This window comes from Mustelus asterias, chromosome 9 (assembly GCF_964213995.1).
Source record: "Mustelus asterias chromosome 9, sMusAst1.hap1.1, whole genome shotgun sequence".
Taxonomy (NCBI): Eukaryota; Metazoa; Chordata; class Chondrichthyes; order Carcharhiniformes; family Triakidae; genus Mustelus; species Mustelus asterias.
This window is the reverse complement of record NC_135809.1, coordinates 27,831,948-27,852,650: the sequence shown is the minus strand read 5'-3', so window position 1 is coordinate 27,852,650 and position 20,703 is coordinate 27,831,948. Positions and strand designations below refer to the sequence as shown.

Genomic DNA, 20,703 nt, shown 5'->3' with positions numbered 1-20,703 from the left:
CTCGAAGAATTCCAGTAGATTTGTCAAGCATAATTTCCCTTTCATAAGTCCATGCCGATACTGTCTGATTCTACCACAGTATGCCAAGTTCTCTGCTAAAAAAATCTTTGGATCATACACTCTAGAATTTTCCCCATTGGCGCCGTCATGCTGAGCAGTCTATAGTTTCCTGTTTCCTCTCGACCCCCCTTTTTAAATCATGGAGTTACATTAGCTATGCTCCAATCTATAGGAACTGTTCCAGAGTCTATAGAATCTTGGAAGATGACCATCGATGCATCCATTGTTTCTAGGGCCACTTCGTTAAGCACTCAGTGAGGTAGATTATGAGGTCCTGGGGATGTATTGGCCTTCAATCTCATCAATATCCTCAACACTATTTCTCTACTAATACTGATCTCCTTCAGTTCCTCCCTCTCATTAAACCCTGTGTCCCCCAATATTTTTAGTATGTTATTTGTGTCCTCCTTTGTGAAGTCAGAACCAAAATATGTATATAGTTGGTTAGCCATTTCTTTGTCCGCCATTATAAATTCCCCTGTTTCTGATTGTGAGGAACCTGCATTTGTCTTTACCAATCTTTTTCTCTTCACATGCCTATAGAAACCTTTAGTCAGTTCCTCGCAAGCTTACTCTCGTACTCTATTTTCCCCTTCTTAATCAATCGCTTGGTCCTCCTTTGTTGAAAACTAAACTGCTCCCAATCCTCAGATCAGTTGTTTTTTCTGGCCAAAGTCTACGTTTCTGAAACAAATGGATGTGAATGTTGATTTTGCTGTTAATAATTTACATGATAGAAACCTTATTCAATATTCTTCCATTGCAGATATGAAGTAATGCTAAAATGTTGGCACCCAAAACTTGAAGCACGACCAACTTTCTCTGAAGTTGTTTCACAAATATCATCAATTCTTTCCACTTTTGCTGGGGATCACTACATACAGTTAAATACAACTTATGTGAACCTAAGCTGCGGAGTACCCTATCCACCTGTTTATTCATCTCAAGATAATTTGGATAGAGATGCTCATGTGTGATCAGAGGCAGATTTTTGTAAAGGATATTTTATCAGCAGACGATGCAGGAAATCAGTTCTGGCAGCTACAAGATACAAGCTCTATGTAAAATGAGCTGTTTGTGTCAACAATGTCAAACGTGTGAACCTTAAATTACTTTAAAGAGAAATTGAATGAGATGAATCACATTTGAAGACTGTTTAGCTGTTTATCATCCTTGGGAAACTCATTTGTGGTCACTGTTGTAAAACATTGTGCTGTTAACTGTAAGAAAAAAATCATTATGACAGATTTAAAATCAGAATTACTTCCGTCCTCTTAAAATTAATGAAATGTTCTATTTTTTTATTAAGAATAGGTTTATTTTTAATTAAGTAGGAACCATCAACAGCAACATTACAATTGAACCATTTTATTATTGCACATAAAAATTCTTTTCTGAACTAACATTTTTTCTTATTTTCCCACATCATCTGCAGCATAGCTATGTTTATAAATAACACTTTTTTTTCCAGTATTACTAGCATTGCAGTGTCTTGAATAGAATCCAGTAATAGTGATATGTTGAAATGATCACAGTGGTGGATGTAACTGACTGTACCTGAAAAGAATGATGTAGGTATTAAATTATTAAAATCAAGTCTCTAGAATATTATCCATTTAAAAAGGGCTACTTTTAGCTTACCACCTCGTGATAAGATTAAAATTACCCCAAAAAGTTTGTCTTAACGTGGGGGCTTTGTTACTGAAAGTGTACATATCACTGAGAAACTTTGCGGTACATTTCATTTTTAAGAGTATGTCTTTATTTTTAAGTAAATAATAAACAATAAAGGTTGTCCAGACTTATGAGCAGTTTTATCTTTGTGTTCAATATGAGCAGATACATGAACATTTAATAAATTTACGAATTTATGTTTCCATGATGTTTTCAGAGGTTAGATGCATCTGTGACTAAATGTAGTCAAATGTAATTTTGTTCAAACAGAAATCTAATATCAGGTATATAATATCCCTCATGTAATTTAGAAAATTTAGTTAATAACAACATTTTGCATTTATATAAGTATTTTGTAGAGACGTAAAGGGAAAAAAATGAATTCCAAGACGTAAAATGCAGATATTAGGAGAGATGACCACAATTTTGATCAGAGGTGGGCCTTGAAGGAGGACAGGATGATAGAGAGGTGGGGAGGTTTAGGGAGGGAATTCCATCCCATTGCACACTTTCTCCTACCTCTGTTAACTATTACAATGCACACCTGCCCGACCTCCCATCCTTCACGCTCCCTGAACTTCAGCTTATCCCTCTGGCTTGTTGGCAGAAGGCATGACCATCAATGATCAGGCAAAGAGAGGGACGAGCACACAAGAGGCCAGAGGCCGAGGAGCAGAAAATTTGTGAGATGTTGGGAGACCAGAAGTCAATGTAGCTCAGTGAGAACAGAGGCGACGGTTGAGTAGGACTTGGCGTGGGATGGAAAATGGACAGTAGAGTTTTGAATGAGATGAAATTCAGGGAGGGTGAAGAAGGATCGGAGGTTGGGCAGGTGTGCATTGTAATAGTTGAGCTTTGGTGACATTGTTAGGAATGGAGGTTTCAGTGGCTAAAGCTTGGGGCAGAGGCGGGCAATGTAATACAGGTGGAAATAGGTGGTCTTTACAATGAAGAGCCTGCAAGCTCGCTTGCAGATTGATGGAATGTTAAGGTTACAAACAGTATGAGCCTGATTATGGCCAAGGCGGAGAATGGATTTGGTAATAACGTTATAGTGTTTGTGGCAAGGGACAAATGCAATGGTCTACATTTTCTTACTTCTGTCAACGATTACAATGCACACCTGCCCAACTTGCCATCCTTTACCCTCCCTGAACTTCAGCTCATCTCTCTGGCTTGTTTCATCCATCTCTCAGGCTCAAAGCAGGTGCCAAAGTTACTAATATTGGACATCAATCACATACGATCAGAGCAATCTGTAAATCCCTGCCTCTTGAGTTTAATGTATTTTGATGAAGGTGGGATTCATAAAATCATACAGCTTTACAAAACTACAATGCAATATTATTTTTCACACAAATGCTTGTTATCAGCGGGTGATGTCGCTGGGAGTGCTCCACACCGTTCACTCCTTTGTAAAGAAACTGAATCTGAACCTGTTCCTAATAAGGATTCAGGATTGTAAAGATATGAACATAATTGTTAGTTTAAATCAGTGATTTAGGAAGACCATAAAGACAGCTGAGGAAGGAGATGGACTGAAAAGTGACCTGAATGAACTGATTGTTATTTTTTACCCTTTACTCTTCCCTTCCTTCCCAGGAGGTGCTGAATAAGAGATGGGGGTAGGTCGCACAGAACCCTTTACTAGCAACACAGTTCTCACACGTTCTTTGATTGCTAATTATAATTCAGAACAAAGAACAATAGAGCACAGGAATAGGCCCTTAGGCCCACCAAGTCTACGCAGTTTCTATCCCTCTGTTCGCCTCCTGTTCATGTGTCTTATCAAGATACGCCTTGAACGTTGCTAACGTGCCTGCTTCCACCACCTCCACTGGCAGTGCGAGCCAGGCACCCACCACCCACTGTATTAAAAGCTTTCCCTGCACATCTCCCCTAAACTTACCCCCTCTTATCTTAAACCTGTGCCCCCCTGTAGTTGACCTTTCCACCCTGGGGGGATTATGTCAATGTACAGAATATTTAGCGAAGTAAGTAGTTATATTGTCACACAAGTTAATGAATTATAAGTCCAGGTACGACGGACTATTTCTTGCATACTGCATCATCTAAAACCGCGTAACCTGAAAACCTCCTCTGAAAATTCTATCCTGTTTTTTTCCTTTGATTTCAACGTATTAGTAATTATCATAAGGATACAGTGAACCAATGCACTATATGCAGTATAAGCGCCTCAGAGAAATGAAATGTAACTGAGAAAATAATTTCAATACAAAATATCACAGGAACTTTACAAGAGGAACAGTGAGCAACAGCAAAAAGTTGCACTTCTGCAGTGCTTTTTCACATCTCAGGTTACCGCTCCTTCTTACCTACAAGAATTTCTGACTTGCAAAGCGGAAATTAATAGAAAGCTGCATCTTTGATGAGCTGCTGCCAGTCCTCACACTGGGTATTTTGTCAGTTTGCTTTACTAGATTTTACTGAATAAATATCACATGAATTTGGGTATTTCTGTGAGAATTAAGTCTGTCCCGTCTAAGAGAAGGATATACTGCGGGCAATAAATGCAGTCCTGGCCAGCAACACTCACATCCTGTGAGAGACAAAAAACAAACTATAGGTTGTCTCCTTTCCAGTCTTGGCCTCTGGTTAACACAACACCAGTGAACAATTCTTTTGCTTGTATCTTTTCGGTGTCCTGTCTCAGGTGACTTCATTATGCCATACACACACACAATGCAGAACGCAGCCTGGAACTTAGTAATAATATTAAATGTGCAATAATGACACTTATATTGCTGCCATATCTCTGCAACGTGAAACAGTAATTCAAAGGTAGGTGGTTCAGGGATGATTGGGAACCTGTTCTTCTTGCTTTTTTTTGGGAGACGGAGTAAAGTGTCTGGCCTCTGCTTGGAAACATCCCATGACGGCATAAGGGGCATAACATGGGGTGGCACAGTGGTTAGCACTGCTGCCTCACAGCAATGACACTTTTGCTGCTAAACAATATATCACATTTATCTAGTGTACTTCAATATTGAATCGCCAGTGATGGGCCCCATTAAACTTTTGTTGTGAAGTTGCAGTGCAGGAAATAGAAACCGCCCTGCACACAACAGCCACTAGATGGAGTCCATGTCATTATATCTGGAATATTTTCAAATTTTTTGATTTTGTGTACTGAAAATTAAAAGCATAACCTTACGGAGTTGATATTTGGCAAATATGCAACTCTTGATGAACCAATGATTATGCATCATTAAGAGTATATTTCCATTGCTCAACTATTGATCTCATCGATTTGGCCAGAAAATCCCACCCTTTGTATATAAGTGATTATTTTCACAGATGAACTTCAATGATTCTCTGAATTCTCATAAAATAGAATAGAAGTCATAGAATTCCTACTAGGGGATTTTCACAGTAACTTCATTGCAGTGTTAACTTAAGCCTACTTGTGACACTAATAAATAAACCTTAAACAATGCAGCAGGAGGCCATTAAGAAGCACAGTGGTTATCACTGCTGCCTCACAGCGCCAGGAACACAGGTTCAATTCCGGCCTCGGGTCACTGTTTGTGTGGAGTTTGCACATTCTCCCCGTGTCTGTGTGGGCATCCTCCGGGCGCTCTGGTTTCCTCCCATGCTCCAAAGATGTGCAGGTTAGGTTGATTGGCCATGCTAAATTGCCCTTTAGTGTCGGTTAGGGGGATTAGTGGGGTCAAGGGGATAGGGCCTGGGTAGGAAGCTCTGCTGGAGAGTCGGTTAAGACTTGATGGGCTGAATGGCCTCCTTCTGCACTGTAGGGATTCTATGAAAATAATGTGTAAATGCTATAAATCTAGTGTGTTGTTTTTTGTCCACTATCCATTTACTGGTTGGAAATCAGCTTGAGAGTAGATTGCCTAAATCGCTGTGTGATGAATTATTTAATCTACTGCTTTCTAGACTTCAGACACGAGATACAAGGATCAGCAAAGAGAGGCTTCATGAAATACTGTTGGAGCATAGCAACACTTAAGCTATTAGAAATACAGAAGTGTCATGCTGCAGGTTTTAAATATACAGTATCATGTTGAATGTAATGTATCCCACAGTTTCACTTGCTTTGCCATTACAGGACATGGAGAATCTTTGCAGAACCTTATTTTAGGATATTGAATGGACCGGATTAAATCCATGATGTGCACAATCTGTAAAAAACAATTTATTCAATGTAAAAAAAAAACATTCTCACCAATTGTCACCTTTTTGGGGACTCCTCACTGTTTCACAGTTGGTGCCCACATTACTGAGTGCCCTCTGTTACCTAGGCGTGAATTTTTCCGTCCCGCCTGCCACGGGAATCATAGCGGGCGGGGGAAGGGGGACCATGCAAAAGTCCATTGACCTCAGGCAGGATTTTCGGGTTTTGGGGCGAGCGTGGCCAGAAAATCCCACCCTTTGTATATAAGTGATTATTTTCACAGATGAACTTCAATGATTCTCTGAATTCTCATAAAATAGAATAGAAGTCATAGAATTCCTACTAGGGGATTTTCACAGTAACTTCATTGCAGTGTTAACTTAAGCCTACTTGTGACACTAATAAATACCTTAAACAATGCAGCAGGAGGCCATTCAGCCCATCAAATTCGCACTGACAATAATCCTACCTAGCCCCGTAGCCCCACATATTTACCCTGCCTGTCCCCTTGACACTAAGGGGCAATTTAGCACGGCCAGTCAACCTAACCCGCACATTTTTGGACTGTGGGAGGAAACCGGAGCACCCGGAGGAAACCCACGCAGACACGGAGAGAACGTACAAACTCCACACAGATAGTGACCCAAAGCTGGAATCAAACCCATGTCCCTGGCGCTGTGAGGTAGCAGTGCTAACCAATGTGCCACCTCATGTTTTTGGGAAGTGATTGGGAAAAATTTAAGAAACAACAAAGAGAGACTAAGAAAGCGATAAAGAAAGGAAGGATAGACTATGAAGCTAGGCTAGCAATTAATATAAAAAATGATAGTAAAAGTTTTTATAAATATATAAAAAGGAATAGAGTGGCTAGAGTGAATGTTGGACCCTTGGAGGACGAGAGGGGGGAGTTAATAGTGGGAAATGAGGATATGGCTGAGTCTTTAAATAAGTTTTTTGTGTCGGTCTTCACGGTGGAGGACACAAATAGTTTGCTAAATATTAACGATAGAGGGTTGGCAGCAGGAGAAATACTTAATACAATTAATGTTACCAGAGAGGCAGTGCTGGGTAGACTAATGGGACTGAAGGTGGATAAGTCCCCGGGTCCGGATGGAATGCATCCCAGGGTATTGAAAGAAATGTCAGAGGTAATAGTGGATGCGTTAGTGATTATTTATCAAAACTCGTTGCATTCTGGGGTAGTGCCGGTTGATTGGAAAACGGCTAATGTTACGCCGCTGTTTAAAAAAGGAAGGAGACAAAAGGCGGGTAACTATAGGCCGGTCAGCTTAACGTCTGTAGTAGGGAAAATGCTGGAATCCATTATTAAAGAGGAGATAGCAGGGCATCTGGATAGAAATGGTTCGATCAATCAGACGCAGCATGGATTCATGAGGGGAAAGTCGTGCTTGACGAACATGTTGGATTTTTATGAAGATGTGACTAGGGCGGTTGATGGAGGAGAACCGGTGGAGGCTGCAGAAAGATTTAGACAGTTTAGGAGAGTGGTCCAAGAAGTGGCTGATGAAATTCAACGTGGGCAAGTGCGAGGTCGTACACTTTGGAAAAAAGAATAGAGGCATGGACTATTTTCTAAACGGTGACAAAATTCATAATGCTAAAGTGCAAAGGGACTTGGGAGTCCTAGTCCAGGATTCTCTAAAGGTAAACTTGCAGGTTGAGTCCGTAATTAGGAAAGCAAATGTAATGTTGTCATTTATCTCAAGAGGCTTGGAATACAAAAGCAGGGATGTACTTCTGAGGCTTTATAAAGCACTGGTTAGGCCCCATTTGGAGTACTGTGAGCAATTTTGGGCCCCACACCTCAGGAAGGACATACTGGCACTGGAGCGGGTCCAGCGGAGATTCACACGGATGATCCCAGGAATGGTAGGCCTGACATACGATGAACGTCTGAGGATCGTGGGATTATATTCATTGGAGTTTAGGAGGTTGAGGGGAGATCTGATAGAAACTTACAAGATAATGAACGGCTTAGATAGGATGGACGTAGGGAAGTTGTTTCCATTAACAGGGGAGACTAGGACGCGGGGGCACAGCCTTAGAATAAAAGGGAGTCACTTTAGAACAGAGATGAGGAGAAATTTCTTCAGCCAGAGAGTGGTGGGTCTGTGGAATTCATTGCCACAGAGGGCTGTGGAGGCCGAGACGTTGAGCGTCTTCAAGACAGAAATTGATAAATTCTTGATTTCTCGAGGAATTAAGGGCTATGGGGAGAGAGCGGGTAAATGGAGTTGAAATCAACCATGATTGAATGGTGGAGTGGACTCGATGGGCCGAATGGCCTTACTTCCGCTCCTATGCCTTATGGTCTTATGGTCTTATGCGGTGTTTTTGGATTTCCAAAAGGCGTTTGATAAGGTGCCCCATAAAAGGCTACTGAAGAAGATTAGGGCACACGGAGTTGGGGGTAGTGTGTTAAAGTGGATTGGGGACTGGCTATCCGACAGGAAGCAAAGAGTCGGAATAAATGGGTGTTTTTCCGGTTGGAGGAAGGTAACTAGTGGCGTGCCGCAGGGATCGGTACTCGGGCCGCAACTATTTACCATTTATATAGATGATCTGGAGGAGGGGACGGAGTGTAGGGTAACGAAGTTTGCAGACGACACAAAGATAAGTGGAAAAGTGAATCGTGTGGAGGACGGAGAAGATCTGCAGAGAGATTTGGACAGGCTGAGTGAGTGGGCGAGGATATGGCAAATGGAGTATAACGTTGAGAAATGCGAGGTTATACACTTTGGAGGAAATAATAACAAATGGGATTACTATCTCAATGGAAACAAATTAAAACATGCTACCGTGCAAAGGGACCTGGGGGTCCTTGTGCATGAGACGCAAAAGCCCAGTCTGCAGGTACAACAGGTGATCAAGAAGGCAAATGGGATGTTGGCCTATATTGCGAAGGGGATAGAATATAAAAGCAGGGATGTCTTGATGCACCTGTACAGGGCATTGGTGAGGCCACAGCTGGAATACTGTGTGCAGTATTGGTCCCCTTATATGAGGAAGGATATATTGGCATTGGAGGGAGTGCAGAGAAGGTTCACCAGGTTGATACCGGAGATGAGGGGTTTGGATTATGAGGAGAGGCTGAGGAGATTGGGTTTGTACTCGTTGGAGTTTAGAAGGATGAGGGGGGATCTTATGGAGACTTATAAGATAATGCGGGGGCTGGATAGGGTGGAGGCGGAGAGATTCTTTCCACTTAGTAAGGAAGTTAAAACTAGAGGACACAGCCTCAAAATAAAGGGGGGTCGGTTTAAGACAGAGTTGAGGAGGAACTTCTTCTCCCAGAGGGTGGTGAATCTCTGGAATTCTCTGCCCACTGAGGTGGTGGAGGCTACCTCGCTGAATATGTTTAAAGCGCGGATGGATGGATTCCTGATCGGTAAGGGAATTAAGGGTTATGGGGATCAGGCGGGTAAGTGGTACTGATCCACGTCAGATCAGCCATGATCTTATTGAATGGCGGGGCAGGCTCGAGGGGCTAGATGGCCTACTCCTGCTCCTATTTCTTATGTTCTTATGTTTTGCCCCTTATGCTGTCATGTTTCCAAGCAGAGAACACACTTTATTCCGTCTGCCCAAAAAAGCAAATAAGAAGCGCAGATTCCCAATCATCCTGAACAACCTACCATTGAATTACTGTTTCACCTTGCAGAGATATGACAACAAGGTTTAACTCACCCTCTCAGAAAGGAAAGCACACGGAACACTGCTTGGGAGGACAATGCACAAAAAATAACTTCCCAACAAAAATATCCCCTCTTGTTTCAGATTTTGATGATATTTCTGTCCATGTGTGATAAAGCTAATTGTATTTAAGGGTATATCAAAAATACTGACACACCTTCAGCTGCATTTGATGGAGTTATTCTGGCAAATCCATGGTCCAGATTTTGTGAGTCAGGCATTGTGAGTCGGGTGTCATTGTGGCACGGTGGTTAGCACTGCTGCCTCACAGCGCCAGGGACCCGGGTTCAATTCCCGGCTTGGGTCACTGTCTGTGTGGAGTTTGCACATTCTCCCCCATGTCTGCGTGGGTTTCCTCCAGGTGCTCTGGTTTCCTCCCACAGTCCAAAAGACGTGCAGGTTAGGTGCATTGGCCATGCTGAATTATTCCTCAATGTATCCGAACAGGCGCCGGAGTGTGGCAACTAGGGGATTTTCACAGTAACTTCATTGCAGTGTTAATGTAAGCCTACTTATGATACTGATAAATATGCTTTAAATTGAACTGGCCAACAACACAGATAAACAGCACTCAGCAAATAGACCACATTGAATATTGTGATGGGAGGTCCTCTCCGCAGAGAAACTGTCGTCCATTTGGGTTGCAGCAATGCTGCAGCAATTCATAAAGAATTGCAGCTCCCTGTAAGGGATAAAACTGTGGTAATCAGAGAAAAGTAATCTGCTCATTGTTCACGGTGATTACAGTGGGGAAATATGAGAAAAGCATCTTTCTTTGTTCTGCAGAGATTTAAATCCTGCTGCAGGAGGTACACCAAGATAGCTTTCAGCTGTCTGGAGGGAGGTCTCCAATCAGGTCAGTGCAAACACTCAGCTCCACAAACCCCCTCCCCACCCCAAACCCCTCCACCCCCCAAACCCCTCCACCCATACTCAAGTGCAAATAGGAATCAACTTGTATTTGCATAATGCATTTTCGAACACGAGACATCTTAAAGGTGTTTGACAGCCAGTTAATTACTTTTGTAACATACTGTAGTTAAGTAGGCAAATGAGGCAGCTAAATTGCACACAGTTTCAGGTTCAGTCAATTTCTCTAATATTGGGAACTTTGCTGGTAATTTTAGAACTCAAACTATGTACTTTTGTCAGAACAGATTACATCTGCCTCCCCTCCCCACACCCACAGGGGCTGGTGAACATCCATTAAAAAATACACCACTGTTATCTATCCACAAAATCCTCCTGTATGCTCTCCTTTTTTAAGTCTTAATTTGCTTAATGATTACTGTTCTGAAATATGTTGGCATTTTTGCTCATTCTGTCACTTTGTTGGACCAGCACTTTTGCACAGTGTTCATATCAGCAGAGTGGGCGATTGTATCATTTCCTGGCCAGCTAGTGACTGTCCTCCTTGGAGGGGTTCCTTTCATGCCAAGTTGACTCACCTTCTGATCATAGTCCAGAACCAAGGCCGCCATCTATGACAGATTCAATCATCCACTTTGTGCTTCAGACCAGACTACTGCATGCCAAAATGCTGTTGATTTACAAACCAGCCGTGCTGGCTAATGAGTTTTAGCAGGGTGGATCTGTTACTAAGACTGGAATGCTTTCCTCTGAGCTGCAACCAATCCTGCAACCCAATGCTTTGAGGTTAGTGGGGGGTAATTCTGCCTTTTGACGATAGTGTGAAACAGGTGTTACTAAAAAACACTTCTCCTGATTTTCATTTCTATTAAAGTCACTCAAAGACCAAAATTATCTCCAGGGTATTCAAAAGCTATTTATATCACAAGAGTCTCAGTTTTGAATTTTGGTCTGCATTTAAACAGCTAAGCGTCAGAACTGCTGGCAGCAACTCTTGGGCACAAACTCTAATAGAGAAAAATTGATCAGACCACCCATTTCTGATGGCTATCCAGTGATCTTGATGTAAAGTGTTCATGTTGGAACATCACTGAGTTATTCAATTGAGTTATTCTTGCAAATTCAAGAGTTAAACAACTCACCAGAGCAGGAGGCTCTACAAATATCCCCAAACTTAATGATGGAGGAGCTCAGCACATCATTGCAAAAGGAAAGGGTGAAATATTCACAACAAGAAGTGCCGAGTGAATTATCTATCTCGGCCTCCTTTGGAGGTCCCCAGCATCACAGATGTTAGCATCCAGCCAATACGATTCGCTCCATGTGATACCAAGGAACCGCTGAGGGCACTGGATATTGCAAAAGCTATGGGCTCTGACAATATTCTGGCAATAGTGCTGAAGATTTGTGTTCCAGAACTTGCCACATCCCTCTAGCCAAGCTCTTCCAGTACAGTTACAACAACGGATCTACCCGGCAATGTAGAAAATTGTCCAGCGATGTCCTATACATAAAAAGCAGGACAAATCCAACCTGGCCAATAACCAGTGTGTTGCCGCCATCTCTGCTGGGTCTGTCCTGCCGGTGGGATAAGACATACCCAGCAATTGTGGTGGTGGTGTCTAGGACATTGTCTCTAAGCTATGATTCCAAGAGTGTGACTATGTCACACTGTTGCTTGACTAGTCTGTGAGACAGCTCTCCCAATTTTGGCACAAGCTCCTAGATGTTAGGAAGGAGGACTTTGCGGGGTCAACAGGGTTGGGTTTGGTGCTGTCATTTCCAGTGCCTAGGCCAATGCTGGGTGGTTTGTCTGGTTTAATTCCTTTTGAGAGTGGCAACTTTTAGTATTAAGGCTACTGAGTGTGAATCAAGGAGCCCTAGCAAAACTGAAGTCAATAGATGGGCTCTGAGCCTTTACCCTCCGTCCGTGGGATCAGCAGCAGGGCTCAAGATTTGGTAAAACCCGAAAATCACAAATCTTGATGGCGAGATCACAATTTCCGATTATCACAGCTCCTTGCCAGCACTGTAATCAGGTTTGTGCCCATAATGGGCAAAAACCTGATTTTAGTCCCCTTTTAAAAATTTAAGTATAATTATACAATGCCCTCACCAGATCTTTCCCCTTCACTAAATTTTTGGACCTTGCTGATGTGACGTCACATCAGCACAGTTGACAACAGGTTCACCCAGACGTGCACCTGTGTGGTGCGTATAGCCCCCAGGGGAGAGGGACATGGCGAGGCAGTGCCCGGTGGAGAGCGGACATGAGAGCAATGACTGTTTTGGAGGGGAGGGAAAGGGGGCCAAAGCCGGCAATGATTACAGGGCTTGGGGGGATGCCAGCGATGACTGTTTGAGGAGAGGTTGGAAGGGAGTCGATGCCAACGATGACGGTTGGGGGAGACCTGAGACCACCATGGTGGGGAGGAGGGAGGTTATTTTTGGTCTGACTGGAGCGTCTTTAAAAAGGCACCCCGATCTCAGTGCAGCCGGCTTTGCCGGTGTGTTTAGGCCCCACTTCTCAAAATGACGGCATGAAACATGCCCCCACCCCCTTTTTTTTAACAAAATCACATAAGAACTTGGGAGGAAATCTGGAGAAAAACATGCTGGTTTTCTGTTAGATCCTGACACTTGGCCATTTTTTGGTACGATTCCATCCAATGGGAATCATGGGAAAATCCCTCCGCTGGTTGGACTCATACCTAGCATAAAGGAAGATAGTTGGAACGTCATTGCAGGAGTTCCCAACCATCTTCAGCTGCTTCATCAATGATCTTCCATCCATCACGGTGGCAAGTGGTTAACACTGCTGTCTCACAGCACCGGGGACTTAGGTTTGATTAAGGCTTTGGGTGACTGTGTGGAGTTTTCACATTCTCCCCGTTTCTGCGTGGGTTTTCTCCAGGTGCTCCAGTTTCCTCCAACAGGTGTGCAGGCCAGATGGATTAGTCATGCTAAATTGCCCCTTGGTGTCCAAAGATGCATAGGTTAGGTGGATTAGCCATGGTAAATGTTCGGGGTTACAGGGATTGGGTGGAGGGGAGGGCCTGGGTGGGATGTTCTTTCAAGAATCTCTGCAAACTTGATGAGTGGGATGGTCTTTTTCTGAACTGTAGGGATTCTGTGGTTGTATAAGGTCTGATATGAGGATGTTCGCTGACGATTACACAATGTTCAGCACCATTCATGAATCCTCAGATACTGAAGCAGTCCATGTCCCAATGCACCAACTCCATGACATTATCCAAGCTTGGGCTGACAAGTGGCAAGTAACATTCACATCACAGAAGTGCCAGGCAATGACCATCAAGAGAGAATCTAACAATGACATTCAACGGCATTACCATCACTGAATCACCCACTATCAACGTCCTGGAGGTTACAATTGACCAGAAACAGAACTGAATTAGCCATATAAATACTGTGACTACAAGAACAAGCCAGAGGCTAGGAATGCTGCGGCGAATGATTCATCTTCTGACTCACCGAAGCCTGTCCACAATCTACAAGGTACAAGTTAGGAGTATGATGGACTATTCTCCCCTTGCCTAGATGAGCATGGCTCTAATAACAACCTTACAACATCCAAGACAAAGCAGCGCGGTGATTGGCATCCCTTCCACAAACATTCACTCCCTCCACCACTGACACACAGTAGCAGTAGTGTGTACCATCTACAAGATGCATTGCAGGAACTAACCAAGGCTTCTTAGACAGCACCTCCATGACTACTACCATCTCGAAGGACAAGGGCACCACCGCCTGGAAGATTCCTTCCAAGCCACTCACCATTCTGACTTAGAAATACATTGCAGTCCCTTCACTGTGGCTGGGTCAAAATCCTGGAACTTCCTCCCTAGCAGCACTGTGGGTGTACTTACACCACATGCACTAAAATGGCTCAAGAAGGCAGCTCACCACCACTTCATCAAGGGCAATTAGGGATGGGCAATGAATGCTGGCCTAGTCGGCGACACCCACGTCCCTTGGGTGAATTAAATCTTCCAGGTTTTGTAAGTCAGATAAAAATGTTGTTGTGTTGGCCTATGGTATTGATAGACAGCATAGGAGACTCAGCATGTGGACTGCACTGAATACTGTGATAAGAGTTCCTCTGTAATAACTCAGACCAAACACTACGGAATTCAGTGAGGCAGCAATTTATAAAAAGTTCCACTGCCCTCCATAACTGAATAGTCTGCTCTAGGTTGTCATAAAGGATGACTCACTCGAAGAAGTGTCAGAATTGTTGGTACCCAGCATGAGTACAGCTTGTGAGAGAGAAAAAAGGAAACAATTGGGAGCACAGGATAATGTTACCAAGGATCAAAATGCTCATGGAATACAAATCTTTCAAATCAGTGTCTTTTCATGTCTCTGAAAATAGAGACATGTTGCAGGTACTTTGCCCATTATGAATAACCAAAGGAACATGCAATTGTTAGGATTTACAGCCTCGGAACAAGGCGTCGCACTGACATTGAAATTCGTACACAACATTGTTTAATTGTGTGGTAGGATGAGCATCTTTTTGGACCGACGACAGCATTTTATTGGTGGGAAATACGACTGCAATAACCACAGCATAGCAGCAGCAAGAAACAGCTTGCTTGCACTGTTATGCAAATCTTTTGCGATTCCACCTTTCCAGGTCAATTTAAGGTAGACCTGGCACTTTGCAAGTCCAAAATTGGTGGCCTTCGGGCCATTTTCGAGTTGGCACGATGCACAGTGATCAGTGATCTGATCAATAAAGGCATTATCCTACAAGATAGCTTTGATGCACTTTATTTCCGCATCAAGCTTGCAAGATGAGCAAATGGTTAGGACCCTACTTACAAGATTGATGATAAAGTCAATCAAGGATCTATATGAATCCCATCATGTATATTGAGCAGTGGTAAGCCTGAGGAAGACAAAAGTGGAGAACCCATTAACACATTGAGAAAAGGGGGCATGTAGACTGCTCCACCTCAAAAATGAGTTGGAATGTGTGATGTACTGTATTAAGATGCAAAACGGACATTCTTTCACATGGCTGCAAATTCATTGATCACAAACAATTTGAACAACAGCAAATTATTGTTCCTTCGGTTGTTCGTATTAGGCAGAGTACAGACTATACACAACCAGCTCTCGCTTGCAAAACTCAAAACAAAACATCTCCTGTTAGATGTGATTCCACAAAGGGGCAGCAATCCTGAACAATCCTGAATGTTCTAATAGCCACCCCAACAATCATTGTAAGATAATCAGTTAAACTTGCAACTGGCTCAATTATGCTTGCTCAAAGTGAGCCACATTCATATGCAGGAACTTGGTCGCTGCAAATAAAAGGAATATGTTCAAGCCTTGTGCTATATTTGAACTACCCAGGAGGTTGGGGAGTTTATCGTTCATTCCCTGTTACTTTCTCCATGGCAATGCCTTGACCAATCAGAGTCAGCTTGCCAATCAATCAGCATCCTTTTCTGCTGTAGTGTATGTTGTAGTGACTACTTGAAATTTGGTATTTTTGCAATTGTCCTGATGAGTACAAGATGAAAAGGTTCTGTATTATCACATGGCTGTTTGTAAAATTATTTCAGCTCCATGATTGAACGCTACCTCAAAAATCATTGTTCTGTATAAACACAGCGAAATGCAATTTTAAAAGGATGCTGGCATTTACTATGCCTGCATTGCCCTCCGGAATGTAGAACATTTTGAAAAGCAACTTTTAAAGCACTGTTCAAGAATGCCAAGTGTTTGGATTTCAAGTTCAAACTTAACATTTGAATTCTGTGAAGGGACACATTGTTACACAAATCAAAGCAGGACAACTCTTCACCGTCTCACTGAATAGGCAACAGATGAAAGAGTTCTATAAGCTTATAGGGCAGTTTCACCAGTTTAAAATTCACCATTCTGTGTACTGCAAGATTCAGCCAACATGATTGTTAACTACTGCACTGTTGGTAATTTAAAATCAAAACTATTCGTTTGAATAGAAAAATAGGTGATAGTGTGAAACATAAACCCCATGCTATGCAGGCACGTCTAAGACACGATTAGTTGTTAATGATGGACTGCAAGTCCAATTAATGAAATTGTTGGATGCGGATGGGTGAAATAGAACAAAAACAAAGAAATGTGGCTATATTGTTAATGAGAATCTAATTGTGATTTTGTTTCTTAAATCCCATAACGTAATTTTAATAAAAATGCCACATGAATATATGAATATTGTTGCCTGGGCTGGAGAGTTTTATTATGAAGAAAAATTGGACAGACTGGGGCTGTTTTCCTTGGAGCAGAGGAGACTGAGGGAAGACATGATTGAGATGTATAAAATTATGAAGTACGTAGATAGAGAAGACAGGAAGAAACGTTTCCCCTTGGTGGAGGGATCAATTACATAGATTTAAGATAAGGGGCAGGAGGTTTAGAGGGGATGTGAGGAAAACATTTTCACCCAAAGGGTGGTGGACTGGAACTCACTACCTGAAAGGGTGGTGGAAGAATTTTGATGCGCATTAGTAATGCCAAAGCATACAAGGCTATGGGTCAAGTGCTGGAAAATGGGATTAGAATAGTTGGGTGGTTGGGAGACATAGAAACTAGAAGCAGGAGAAGGCCATTCAGCCCTTCAAGCGTGCTCCGCCATTCATTGTGATCATGACTGATCATTAAATTCAATATCCTGATTCCCCCTTCCCCCCAAATCACTTGATCCCTTTAGCCCCTAAAGCTATATCTAATTTCTTCTTGTAATCAGACAACATTTAGGCCTCAACTACATTCTGTAGTAATGAGTTTCACACATTCACCACCCTCTGGCTGAAGAAATTTCTCCTCGCCTCAGTTCTAAAGATTTATCCCTTTTCCTCAAACTATGACCCCTAGTTCTGGACTCCCCCACCATTAGGAACATTCTTTCTGAATCTACCCTGTCTAACCCTGTTGGGATTTTATAAGTTTCTATGAGGTGCTATCTCACTTTTCTAAACTCCAGTGAATATAATCCTAACCTACTTAGTCTCCCCTAAAACAGACCTGCCATCCCAGGAATCAGCCCGGTGAACCTTCACTGTACTCCCTCTATAGCAAGGACATCCTTCCTCAGATAAGGACACCAAAACTGCACACAATACTACAGGTGTGGCCTCACCAATGCCCTATACAATTGCAGCAGAATATCCCTTTCCCTATACTCAAATCTTTTCGCTATGAAGGGTCTTTGATTGGTGCAGGTATGATGGGCCGAAGGGCCTTTTTCTGTGCTGTATACGTCCATGACTCTATGCTCTCCAATCACACTGAGGCAGCCCAGTGTCTCCAAACAAGTTTATTAGAAAAAGCAGGGTAGAGTTTCTGCTTCATTCTGTTAGTTTTAGACCCAGATTCCAGCACAAAAGATATGTTCTCTGTGATTGAGTCAATCGCTCTGAATCAGGCCCCACCCAAACTGGCCACATCCTCCAGATCATCATTGAAAGTTTCCTTTGGTTATAGAAAGATCTTGCTTCAAATTGTGCTCCTTTTCTTCATTGCCCAGTTATTCATAGACACATTTTAAAACTCAAAGAAAAATATTTAATTTACCAAGAAACTGACCAATGTACAGCAATCAAACTAGTAAAAATGGTTTGGTATATTTTTAACAACTCATGTTGAATCATCTAAAATCATTTACTCGCAGATGGAGGACTCTGAGTAGTTTCTTGCAATAAGTCCATTTTCAGCAGTACTTATAAATACTTATGATACCCCTGCGGTCTCTTATAGTACTGCACTGGGTTATTTTCTCAAGTGCATCAATGAATAGTTGTTAATACAAAGCAAAGGGCACAACTATGTGCTATTATTCAAGTGTTATGCTCTTTGATGGCACAATGTCACTGGGTTAGAGAGGGAACATCACGGTAGTTAGCACTGCTGCCTCTCAGCGCCAGGGATCCGGGTTCAATTCTAGCCTTGGGTGACTGTGTGGAGTATGCGTCTTCTCCCCATATCTATGTGAGCTTCCTCCAGGAGCTCCGGTTTCCTCCCACAGCCCAAAGATGTATGGGTTAGGTTGATTGGCTATGCTCAATTGCCCCTTAGTGTCAGGATAAATACATAGGGTTATGGCAATAGAGCCTGGGTAGGATTGTTGTTGGTGTAGGCTCAATGGGCCGAAAGGCCTCCTTATGCACTGTAGGGATTCTACGATTGTGCAAATGCATTCTGGCAACAAGTCGAGCAGTGCAATTCTAGATCTGAAGAATCATTCACCACTCTGAAAGTTACCTGTTTTCCTCTCCATAGATGCTGCGAAAGAGTGTATCCAACACTCCTGTTTGTAGTTTTGTTTGAGATTTCCAGCACCCGGAACTTATTATTTCAGCGTATGATTTCTCCATTGCCTCACAGCGCCAGGGACCCGGGTTCAATTTCCAGCTGGATCACTGTCTGTGCAGAGTTCACACGTTCTCCCTGTGTCTGTGTGGGTTTCCTCCAGGCGCTCCAGTTTCCTCCCTCCAGTCCAAAAGACAAGCTAGTTTGATGCATTGGCCATGCTAAATTCTCCCTCAGTGTACCCAAACAGGTACCGGAATGTGGTGACCAGGGGATTTTCACAGTGACTTAGAATCATAGAATAGAATCATAGAATCCCTACAGCGCAGGAGGCTATTTGACCCATTAGGTCTGCACCGACCACAATCCCACCCACGCCCTATCCCCATAATCCCATTTATTTACCCTGCTAGTAACCCCTAATACTAAGGGGCAATTTAGCAGGGCCAAACAAGTGTACAACCTAACCTGCACATCTTTGGAGTGTGGGAGGAAACTGGAGCACCCGGAGTAAACCCACGCAGACACAGGGAGAACGTGCAAACACCACACAGACAGTGACGCGAGGCCGGAATTGAACCCTGGCACTGTGAGGCAGCAATGCTAACCACTGTGCCACCGTACCACTCAACAACTTCACTGCAGCGTTAATGTGAGCCTACTTGTGACACAAATAAATAAACAAACAAACAAAATCCCTCTTTATAAAGCAACAGGCAGGACGGAGAGATCTTTAAAGTTTATTTATCAGTGTCACAAGTAAACTTACATTAAGACTGCAATGAAGTTACTGTGAAAATCCCCTAGTCGCCACACTCCAGCAACTGTTTGGATACACTGAGGGAGAATCTAGCATGGCCAATGCACCTCAACAGCACGTCTTTCGGATTGTGGGAGGAACTGTCTTCACCCAAAGGGTTGTGAATCTGTGGAATTCCCTGCCCAGTGAAGCAGTTGAGCTACCTCGTTGAATGTTTCTAAGGCAAAGATAGATAGACTTTTGAACAGTAAAGGAATTAAGGGTTATGGCGAGCGGGCGGGTGAGTGGAGCTGCGTCCACGAAAAGATCAGCCATGATCTTATTGAATGGCAGAGCAGGCTCAAAGGGCCAAATGGCCTACTCCTAATGTTCTAAACCAGGGCACCCGGAGAAAACACATGCAGACACAGTCACCCGAGGCTGGAATCAAACCCAGGTCTGTGGCACTGTGAGGCATGATGTGGAGATGCCGGCGTTGGACTGGGGTAAATGCAGTAAGGAGTCTAACAACACCAGGTTAAAGTCCAACAGGTTTATTTGGTAGCAAAAGCCACTTGCTTTCGGAACAGGCTGTTCCTTCGTCAGGAGGAGCAGTGTGAGCAGTGCTATCCACTGTGCCATCACGCTGCCCATTTTTCACATTAACTTCATTGCAGTGTTAAATAACATAAGTCTACTTGTGACACTAATAAAATTTTAAAAACCCTTCTTTGAAAATGCGACGGGTGGGACGGAAAGTAAAGTTTTAAAAATGTATTGATCAAGGTTGAAAAAGTTAGAATCATAGAATCCCTGCAGTGCAGAAGGAGGCCACAATTCGGTGTCATCAGTATTTCTTTTGATACCAATCAAGTAAACGAACTCAAATTAACTTAGGGACAAAGTAAAAGGGGCAGCTCCCCAAAAGGAAGGGGGGAACAGCCCGAACCAAAAACAAAGTCGAAAGGAAACTTAAAACGTCAAACCAAAAGGTGATTATCGGGGTCGATAATACACCCCAGCCCCTGCGGCACCCAGCGGTCGCGGAAGGCGTCAACCGTGGTGTCATCAGTAGGCCTTACATTAACACTGCAATGAAGTTACCTAAGCATCTGGCTGCGCCTGCGGAAGGGTGTGAGCTAGCTCGCTCGCGCGTGTGGGC

The 20,703-nt window shown here is 43.1% G+C and overlaps 1 protein-coding gene across 1 annotated transcript in view; it reads left to right on the top strand.

Moving 5' to 3' along the window:
* The window catches only part of met (MET proto-oncogene, receptor tyrosine kinase), a 127,956-nt gene extending 126,018 nt beyond the window's left edge, over window positions 1-1,938 (top strand). Inside the window, exon 21 of the mRNA XM_078219876.1 lies at window positions 827-1,938. Coding sequence (XP_078076002.1) covers window positions 827-1,037 — 211 coding nt within the window. The 3' untranslated portion in view covers window positions 1,038-1,938. The remainder of the gene's footprint in view (window positions 1-826) is intronic.
* The last annotated feature ends 18,765 nt before the right edge of the window (window positions 1,939-20,703 follow it).